Genomic DNA, 10,372 nt, shown 5'->3' on the forward strand with positions numbered 1-10,372 from the left:
ATTGTACGAATACGTGATGGTTCTGTCCTACTGCTGTCTGTAGTTTTGTGCAGGGCGTCCTCTTCTTGGTCTCAGCTGGGCTGTACGCCCTGGGATGCCTGCAGTACCTGGGCTTCTTGGTGCTGTGTTTGGCCCTGAGCTGGGTCAACCTGCTCTATTTCTCAAGAGGAGACAAACACATGGGCATCTACAGCGTCATGATACAGAAGGTCAGTGCACTCGGACAGAGCTGTGTCACAGCGAAAAGAGTGGAGGGAAGAAGTCAACACCTTTGTCTGTGTTTTTTTTTTTTTTCTTTGCAGATGATCCTCAGTGATATCCTGCGATTCCTTTTCGTCTACATTGTCTTTCTTTTTGGATTTTCTGCAGGTAGTTATTTTCAACTTTTTTTTTTTAAATTGTTTTTAAAAATTCTCCCTTCACATGAATTTAGAATACTAGCTTATAAAATTGGCACGTTAGGGGACATGTTTTTGTCTGAATAACAAAATATATGCTTTACTCTAATATATATATGTAAGAAAGTCAATAATAGGGATGTTCGATATTAACTCGATATCTGACATGCCGATATTGTCCAAACACTTCATTTCCAATTCCGATATTAACCGATACCGATATAAGGCAGTGGTAGCCTGGTTCATATACAGCCGTTTTTTTACCGCAAAACTATTTTTAGGGCACATATCATATGGCAAAACCTAGGCATTGTGTTATCAGGTTTTCATTATCGGAGGAAAAAACGATAACAATTCTTACAGATATTATTTTTTTAAGCTAACGTTTGACAGCTGTATTATTGTAGAGACAAAATGTGGTTTTGAAACAAACGGCTCCCGGCAGAGGCGCTCAAAAACACCCCTCATCTGGGCTGTGATTGGAGGTTAAAAAGAATGTAATTCTTTGAGTTTTTACAGTTGGTCAAGAAGGAGAATTAGATTTGTACGCATTCTTCAAAAAAAAAAATGTATTTGACACACTAGACCAGGCGTGGGCAAACTTTTTGACTCGCGGGCCACAGTTGTCCCTAAAATTGAACAGGAGGGCCGGGTAAGGAGCAGATAGATGGAGAATTCATGTGAACTAAGATAAATGACATGTAAAAGTCATGCATAAAGGCTAAAATGCTATTATCATTTTCTATGCCATCTATTGGGGAAATGTGGATATTGCAGGCACAAGAAGTATGAAGATAATATAAATAAATTATATCATTGGGGAAGGCTTGGCGGGCGGGATTAAAAAGCTGAACGGGCCGCATCCGGCCCCCGGGCCTTAGTTTGCCCATGCCTGCACTAGACAATATTAACTGGTTAATAAACGAAGACATTTAAAAAAAACTATAATTGTGACACAAACTTACTTACGCTACGACACACACAAAAAAAAAAGCACATTCAAACCAAACGGTCATTTGAGTCACAATCTGGGAGTTGAACTGATACTGTAGGAACATGAAGGTGGTCAGGAGACATCTCCTCTGCTCAATGTGCTTAACCTTTCACCCCTGAGGCATTGTTACAAGAACTGTTGCCATCCAGTAACTGAAAATCCCCTCTAGTGCCCCGAGAGACTTTATAGCCCCCCTCCCTACTATTTGAGAAGCAATGCAGTATCTGCTACCACAAACTTACTTACGCTACGACACACACAAAAAAAAAAGCACATTCAAACCAAACGGTCATTTGAGTCACAATCTGGGAGTTGAACTGATACTGTAGGAACATGAAGGTGGTCAGGAGACATCTCCTCTGCTCAATGTGCTTAACCTTTCACCCCTGAGGCATTGTTACAAGAACTGTTGCCATCCAGTAACTGAAAATCCCCTCTAGTGCCCCGAGAGACTTTATAGCCCCCCTCCCTACTATTTGAGAAGCAATGCCCTAATATGACATGAATATATTTTGTGTGTGTTTCCTGTTACAGCGGTGGTTACTTTGCTCATAGAGCCTCCTCCAAAAAACGAAAGTGTTAAGCAGGGCCGTTTCGTATTCGGTCCCCACGGTGAAGACTGTGTGAAGCCCACCTTCACAAACATTTCCTATACCACACTGCAGCTATTTAAGTTTACCATTGGCATGGGGGACATGGAGTTTACTGAGGACTACCAGTACAAGGAAATCTTCTACATTCTCCTCATCGGTTACATCATCCTCACCTACATCTTGCTGCTCAACATGCTCATCGCCCTCATGAACCGCACCGTGGAAAAGATCACCACGGAGAGCGCTAGCATCTGGAAGCTGCAGGTGAGCTACGTCACACTGTATGTCCACAGATATTTAGGTCTCTGGGTGAAATTGGGGTTTTGCTGGTGCTTTCAGAGAGCAAGCACCATCCTGGACATGGAGAAGAGACTGCCCAGGTGGCTGAGGAGGAAGTTTCGATGTGGGGTGCTGAAAAAACTCAACACTGCTCTTGGAGAAGACTCTCGTTGGTGTTTCAGGTTTCCATAATCTACTTTACTTTTCACTGAGACTGACACAGTCCAAGGTATCTTTCTGTGGAGATAATGGTGGCGTATTTATTTGATTTACTTTGCATTCAAACATAATTAATTTACAAAAGCTCCCTCAAAGAAACAACTGAGCCAGAGACAAGTTTTCTCCAGTTAGAACTCTCATAGAATCTGGGCAAAAACCTTAAAATTAGGGATGTCCAATATGACCTTTTTGCTGATATCCCATGTGCCGATGTTGTCCATGGGATGTCCAATATGAACTTTTTGCTGATATCCGATGTGCCGATGTTGTCCAAACCCTTAATTTCCAATTCTGATATCAACCAATACCAATACAGAAGGACAGTGGTGGGATTTTTCTGTATAGCCACCTGGATAACCAAACAATTTGAAACCATAAGAATCAGAAACTAAAGTACTGTATTTCCCGGACTATAAATCGCCCTTTTTTTTTCTTTGGCTGGGTTTGTGACTTATATTCAGGTATGACTTATATATTAAAATATATCATTTCATGTTTGTTATTTTCACACTGACAGCCGCTAGAGGGCAGTCTAAGCTTGTGTACCAGTATCTAGTATGCTAGACCTGTACCACTGAAAATTTACATATTTTTTCTTTCTTTTTCATTTTTTGGCTGGTGCGACTTATATTTTGGAAAATACAGTATTTTTTTTATCAGGTTCACGCATTACAAAGGCATCATGGGAAAAGCATGAGTTAGCCTCGGCCATTCTGATTCAGCCTGAGTTTGGTGCATTCACTGGATTTTTTAAAATATTTTTTATTTAGGAGTTGGCTTCTGGATAATAACTCAAACCTCTCAAATCTTTTTTTTTTTAAACCCTGCAGATGATGTTGAGTACTACATTAACTCATAATGCATTAACTATTATTGCACAAATGTATTTGTGTATATATAACTACTTCATTCAACACCATGTGACTATATACCTGGTCTCTTTAATGTAGGAACAACAAGCCTGCATGTGACTATATACCTGGTCTCTTTAACAAGCCCATCTGTTCACCTCTGCAAGAGGTTTATCACTGCAGAAATCAGGGAAGGCTAGACGATAATGATTTACAGCGTAAACGAAGACTCGAGCTTAAAGATTTTGACAAATGATGCTGCCGTGTGAGCAGGATCGATTGGAGTGCAGCATGCTGTTTGTCACCAATTTGACCGCACTGACAGCTGACTGGTGTGTCATGCAGAGGACAGTAATTGAAGCACGTGTCTCTTCTTGTTGTCTCAGAGTGGAGGAAGTCAACTGGAACAAATGGAACACAAACGTGGGCAAAATCAATGAGGAACCCGGCTGGGATTGCTCACAGGGGTCTACCGCCGAGGCCCCGCTGCACTGGAAAAAGAGAGGTGCAGATTTGAAGACGCAGATGCACACTTTCCATTTTACGAAAAAGGCATTGCAGGGGTTTTTCCTCATTGGCTCTACAAATGTTGCTTTTTCCACAGAGAGGAGCTGGAGAGGCTTTTTAAGAGAGGGTACCAAGCGTTGGCAGACACATCAGTCCACAGAAATGTCTCCTCTGAGCAGCACACCGGTGTAAAGAGACAGCTGAGCTTCACTCAGCCTGCTCAGCGTGACCGACCTGCACTGAGGCGTTCATACTTGGGGACGGTAGCGGTATTCACAATGCATCAGTTATCCAAGCAGTTCAACTGCCAACTGTTTGTAGTAGCTGCCTGCCTGACTGATACTCTGGGGTCAGCCTGATTTGAAATTTCGCATCTGAGGGGAAATATGTTGAGTAAAACCATGATCGATACAAGCAATATTTGATTATTTGAGTGTCAAATAGATTAAAGGTTAATAAAAGCAAGACATCGTAAATGTGCTGCCGAAGCTGGAAACACGCAGGAACCAGTGGATTCAGAATAAGACCATTGAATTGAATCCTTCAAAACTCATTTTCTTCCCGGGCAGCTTAACAGCATGACATCTTTCTTAACCTGTCATAACCCCCAGGCTTTGCTTAAAATCCTTAAAAAGGAGAAAAATGAAAATGAACTGCTTCATAACGAAATGTGACCTGTTTCTTTAACCCCTAAGCCACCACTGCTCCACACCTAAAAAAAAAAATACAGTCATAAAATGAAAGAAACTACTGAATTTATATATATATATATATATATATATATATATATATACATATATATATATATACACATATATATACATATACATATATATATACATATATACATATATATACAATATATATATATATATATATATATAAATGCTTTACTGTATTTGTGTAATATATAAATCATATGTGACACTTTATTGTGTACAGTCATGACCTGGCTCCTGCCTCTGGTCTGTGGGGAAAAAAAAGGGCCTGTGATCACGGATGGTTAAATGGTCCTCTGAAGTGGTCCATCCATTTGTCCAGTGTTTACACATCAGTTACACAGACATGTCCGAAGACTATGACTAAGACTAAGGCGTTATTGAACCCTCCTTCGCATTTTTTTTTCGTACACACCCAGCCGTCCTCGCAATGGGTTTGCATCTTTGAATCAAAACCCTGCTGCAGTCGCGCATTAAAGCATAAATTAGAATTTTATTTTATTACAAGATTACAAAAGGAGTAGCAGTATTCATCGTACAGAATGACACCAAAGAAAAGACCTATGGACCGTCTTCCACTTCGTACCAATAGTACGAAATTTAAGAAGAAAAAAAAAAGAAAAAAATTAAATAACAAGTAAAACAGGTTTAATAAATAGTCACAACTGCAAACAGAAGCCTTGAATTGTGGAAAAAGTCACAGCATTGTAACTATACGTTGCTAAAATATATAATTACAAAATATTACTCCATATCTTACTTTTTCTAAAGATTTTTTTTTTTCTGTCTATTCAATGAAACTTTATTAAAAATAAAAGATCAGGAAAACAGTTTTCTATGAGTTATTTCCAACTTCATTCTCATTGGTTCTTATGGGTGTGGTTTTTTTGTTGTTGTTGTTGTTGTTGTTGTTGTTTGTTTTTATTATCATTTCGTTCGTTTGTTAAAACCATGCTCACTAGCAGAGGAAAGTCCAAAGACCAAACACTTAAGGCTTTGTATGGGTTGGTGAACAAAACACGGGCATCAGTGTGAATACATACACACACCCACACACACACTCAAGCAACATTCACACACACAATCCTTACAGGTTTAAGTTACAGTAGTCTAGTAGGTAAGCCAGTGTTCACTAAAATAAACAACGCATCTGCAGCTTTACTTCTTGTTGAGTGACACGTGATCTTGCAAGTGATCAATTTGGTCCTTGTGGCAAAGAACACACACACACACACACACTCATCAGTAGTAGCAAAAGAAAAACTATATAACAAATGCCTGTTTTTTTATATTTTGTCCTCGTTACACACATCCAAAAACAGTTACATCAAGGGCAACTGGACAGAATAGGTTTTTTTTTTGGTGAAGACGTTTCACCTCTCATCCAAGAGGCTTCTTGGGTTCTGGCTGACTATTGGAAAGTTCCGGTATTTAGCCTTAAAGAGGCTGCACACCCATAAGTAGGGCCACTTCCCTCCCCCCCCCCAAAAAAAAACTCAACCGGTGAAACTATTAGTCCATAGGTATGGTATCGCTCCCCCTGACACTTCTAACCCTTGTGACTTTACATTCCACCCTCCTTATAGGAGAGGGCGTGGTCCACCACACCCCCCCCATAACCGCCGTTCTGCAACAACCCTCGTTACGGGTATGCAGCCCCTTTGAGGCTAAATACCACAACTTCCCAGTAGTCAGTCGGGACGGAAGAAGCCTCTTGCACGAGAGGTGAAACGTCTTCAGACAAACCCACTGCGTCCAGCTGCCCTCCATGTAACTAATTTGGATAAAATCACCTGGTTGACAGAGGACCTACACAGACTCATTACGCAGTCAACATTCGGCTTCAACCAGGCTCCTGTTCCTTAATCTCAGAATGATAAATCGCCGAGACAGTGAGAGCGATATTTAAATACGGACCACATTTTTACAGACCACAATTAGTAGATTGATATATATGTCAGAGATGAGAGGTTCAAAAATACTTTTCCGTTGGTTTCAGTTGGTTTTAACAGGTTTAAACAAACACTTTTATTCGCAAACCTAATATAATCAAATACACATTTCTTATAAGAAATGTGTATTTGATTATACATAGATTATTATATATAATAATATGTTATTGCAATGGTTACAAATGTATTATATATATATATATATATATGCTTTTTTTCTATCTGACAAAGGGGAGTCAGAATAATGCAGTTATAAATTATCATACATACTAATAACTCCATGTACATAGACATACAGGTAGGTCATGTCATGTATCATTTTTTGCATTATCACTGATACGAGAAACGTTTCTTGACTGATGTCATTGCCGTGCTAAATCGTGATTCCGCTGTAAAAAAAAAAAAATTATGATAAAAAAATCTAAAGAGAACATTTTTAGTCAGGTGGACTAAAAAACAAAAAATAAAACAAAACAACAACTAGCAATTGATCACTTGCAAGATTTAGTTTTTTGTAAGAAAAAAAAATCAAATACTGTGTCTATTTAATATATTAATTTACCCTCTTTACAATAGCAGTCATTCGTTTAACTTAACAGTTTACTTTATTTTTGTGTTGCCTTTCTTAAGACTAAACAAAGGGAGTTCGATAAGTGTCGTGTAGACAAGGCCATAGCTTATCTGTACCCTGGGTGCTGGATGAGAGCGGTTTTATCGTCCCCAACCTCTGGACCGACCCTGCTCAGAGTAGGCCTGTGCATCTTGCCCATCAGATTCTGATCACGGAAGTAGGGCGTCTGGAAGTCCTTGCCCAAGTAATCGGCCGTTTGCATCAGAGCAGTTTGGGCAGAGGAGGAGGAGGAGGTGGAAAAGGTGCTTGCTCCTAGCCTATAAAGGGGCGCCCCGGGGGGCCCACAGTCCAGTGTGATGCATCCCCCTGGGCCTGCACCGTGGTATGGCATGGCGACGTCCTGAGACCCGGAGCTGTCACTGTTGGGCGTGGGTAGGATGCTGTTGTTCCAAATGTGGGACTGGAAGTAGTTACCATTAGTGTAGTGAGCCATGCCAGGCATGCCATTGTTGTTGACGGGGGGAGAGGGGGTGGGCCTTTCAACAGGAGGCTTTAGCGTGTAAGGCTGACCCACACACAACTCCGCAGTGTAGCCCATGCCCTTATAACTGAAGGTGGAGTCCCTGGAAGGCTGTTTGCAGAGGTGGCTCCCTCCGTTTTGAATGTGGGCCGCGTGGGACAACTGCTGCGGGTTCCAGGAGCGCAGCTTCTGCTGTTGTGTGTTGTGTTGCATTTGGTGTTGCTGCTGACTCTGTTGGGGATGCAGGTGATGCTGTAAATGGAGCTGATGTTTGTGATCAGTGTAACTCAAAGGCAAGTGATTCATGGCAGTCACGGCGGGTGGAAGGTGAGCACCCATTGGGACCATGGCTTTCTCTTGAGAGCCAGTGATGGGGTTGAGTGTGGGGAAGCCGGGGGTGGCAGGGTGGCTCTGCATGGAAACTCTGGAACAGGCGCTCACTAGCAAATGGCGACTAATGGGACTGGGGTTGGCAATCTGGCCCTCACACATTGACGTGGCCCCTGCACCTTGAGCTCGAGCTTGGCAGAACTGGTTGATCTGATGCACAATCGTGCCCAGGTCTGCCTGGTGGCCCTGGTGCAGCCCGGCAGCCATTGAGAGTGGAATGGTTGAGGTAGAAACTGTAACGTTAGGTGGTGCGTCACTGCATTCTGGCAGCTTTCTGGGAGGCTGCTGCTGCTGAAGGTGATGCTGCTGAAGCATGACAGTAGGGGGGCCCTGAGGGTGACCAAGGGCTGGGTGCTGAGACAAAGTCTGAAGTCTGGATGGGCCCTGAGAGTGCGGGGCCATTGGGGCAAGTTGTCTAAGACTCTGAGTGTGACACTGTTGCTGAGGCAGGGGCATCTGAAGAGACTGAGGCGGGTCCTGCGGTTGCAGGGGTACGTTTAGCTGTGACAGGCAGAGGTTTGTTAAAGGAGGGTGTTTTAAAGTGCTGCTTGCAGCTACTTGGTAAGGTCCAGTGTCAGAATTCATAATGACTTCAGGGTGCAAGCGAGCCCGGCTGCCATCAAAATCCTTCAGGACGCCTTTAACCGTAGGCAACTTGACAATGGCGAGGAGGCCTGCCCTGGCACTGGTCTGCGATGAAGGATAGGGGCTGTAGCGCTGGCCTGACGTATCCAGGCCGTTGACAGTGCGACGCAAGTGGTTTCGCTGCGGGACTTTGACGCTGTTGGGGAAGATCTTGATTGTTAGCGGTTGGTTGGCAACCTTCTTAGCATATGCATCCAATTCTGCAGGTGTTGGAAATGGAGTGGATCTCATCCTTTGTGTGGTGTCCCCTGGAATGCAATGCCAGGAGAAGTTAGAAAATGGCAATAAAAGAGCACATCAGTTGTAATCTGATCAGCTGAATGGATGTAGCATCCGGGGAAACAACACATATACTAGTGCAGGGGTGGAGGGTTGTGTTGCTCCTGAGTCACAAAATAAACAAAAAATAAGTAAGGGAGTGCTCGTTCCCTGTTGTTGCTTTGAAATAAAGAAACAAGACGGACCAAAAGAATCTCTGATCATTGGAAACAGCTAAAAAAGATGATATACCTGCTAAATGCCAAGCTCATGTTTAATTTATTATTTAACTCATGTTAAATTAAACATGGAGACATTGTTGAGTTTTGTGATTTTTTTTGTTGGCTATATTATATAGCTAATGTGCCATGAGGAGCCAGAAACTATTAGGAAGAAGGTAGATCAGGTTAGAAAGGATGAAGTAAGAAAAGCCCTGAAGAAGATGAAGAGTGGAAAGTCAGTTGGTCCCGATGACATACCAGTGGAAGTATGGAAGTGTTTAGGAGAAGTGGCGGTAGATTTCCTGACTGGGTTGTTTAACAGAATTTTAGAGACGGACAAGATGCCTGATGAGTGGAGGAAAAATGTTCTGGTGCCAATTTATAAGAAGGGTGATGTGCAGAGTTGTAACAACTACAGAGGAATAACGTTGATGAGAGAGACTAGTTAAAGTCAGGTTGAGGCAGGAAGTGGAGATTTGTGAACAACAGTATGGTTTCATGAAAGAGTACCACAGAGACAATATTTGTCTTGAGGATGCTGATGGAGAAGTACAGAGAAGGTCAGAAGGAGCTATAGATTTGCATTTGTAGATTTAGAAAAGGCCAAGTGCCAAGGGAGGAATTGTGGTTTTGCATGAGGAAGTCAGGAGTGGCAGAGAAGTATGTGAGTTTGGTGCAGGACATGTATGAGAATAGTACAACAGTAGTGAGGTGTGCTGTTGGAAGGACAGAAGACTTCAAGGTGGAGGTGGGACTACATCAAGGATCGGCCCTGAGCCCCTTCTTGTTTGCTGTGGTGATGGACAGATTGACAGATGAGGTCAGACAGGAGTCCCCATGGACTATGATGTTTGCAGATGACAGATTTTGTGATCTGTAGTGAGAGTAGACAGCAGCTAGAAGAGAACCTAGAGAGGTGGAGGTTTGCACTAGAAAGAGGAGGAATGAATAAATTTGCGTAAACCAAAGACAGAACAGCGAAACAGTGAGGCTACAAGGAGCAGAGATGGTGAAGGTGCAGGAGTTTAGGTACTTAGGATCAACTGTTCAGAGCAGCGGAGACTGTGGAAGAGAAGTGAAGAATAGAGTGCAGGCAGGATGAAACAGCTGGAGAAAAGTGTCAGGAGTGATCTGTGATAGAAGAGTGTCAGCTAAGGTGAAGGGAAAGGTTTATAGGACGGTGGTGAGACCAGCCATGATGTATGGTTTAGAGACAGTAGCAATAGGCAGAAGACAGAAGACAGAGCTGGAGGTG

The 10,372-nt window shown here is 42.5% G+C and overlaps 2 protein-coding genes across 4 annotated transcripts in view; one reads left to right on the plus strand and one right to left on the minus strand.

Moving 5' to 3' along the window:
• Positions 1-4,484, plus strand: part of trpv1 (transient receptor potential cation channel, subfamily V, member 1) — a 15,121-nt gene extending 10,637 nt beyond the window's left edge. Inside the window, exons 11-16 of the mRNA XM_008332361.2 lie at positions 44-209; positions 303-369; positions 1,927-2,249; positions 2,325-2,446; positions 3,721-3,839; positions 3,939-4,484. Coding sequence (XP_008330583.1) covers positions 44-209; positions 303-369; positions 1,927-2,249; positions 2,325-2,446; positions 3,721-3,839; positions 3,939-4,033 — 892 coding nt within the window. The 3' untranslated portion in view covers positions 4,034-4,484. The remainder of the gene's footprint in view (positions 1-43; positions 210-302; positions 370-1,926; positions 2,250-2,324; positions 2,447-3,720; positions 3,840-3,938) is intronic.
• Positions 4,485-6,973: 2,489 nt separating this feature from the next.
• fam222ba (family with sequence similarity 222 member Ba) overlaps positions 6,974-10,372 on the minus strand; it is a 47,988-nt gene continuing 44,589 nt past the window's right edge. For 2 of the 3 annotated variants that reach the window (XM_025065668.1, XM_025065667.1), the window contains one exon: positions 6,974-8,886. In XM_025065668.1, the coding sequence (XP_024921436.1) occupies positions 7,190-8,886 (1,697 nt within the window). In that variant the 3' untranslated portion in view covers positions 6,974-7,189. The remainder of the gene's footprint in view (positions 8,887-10,372) is intronic. The other variant, XM_008332360.2, reaches the window with a different exon arrangement.

Source organism: Cynoglossus semilaevis, chromosome 19, assembly GCF_000523025.1.
Source record: "Cynoglossus semilaevis isolate Cse_v1.0 chromosome 19, Cse_v1.0, whole genome shotgun sequence".
Taxonomy (NCBI): Eukaryota; Metazoa; Chordata; class Actinopteri; order Pleuronectiformes; family Cynoglossidae; genus Cynoglossus; species Cynoglossus semilaevis.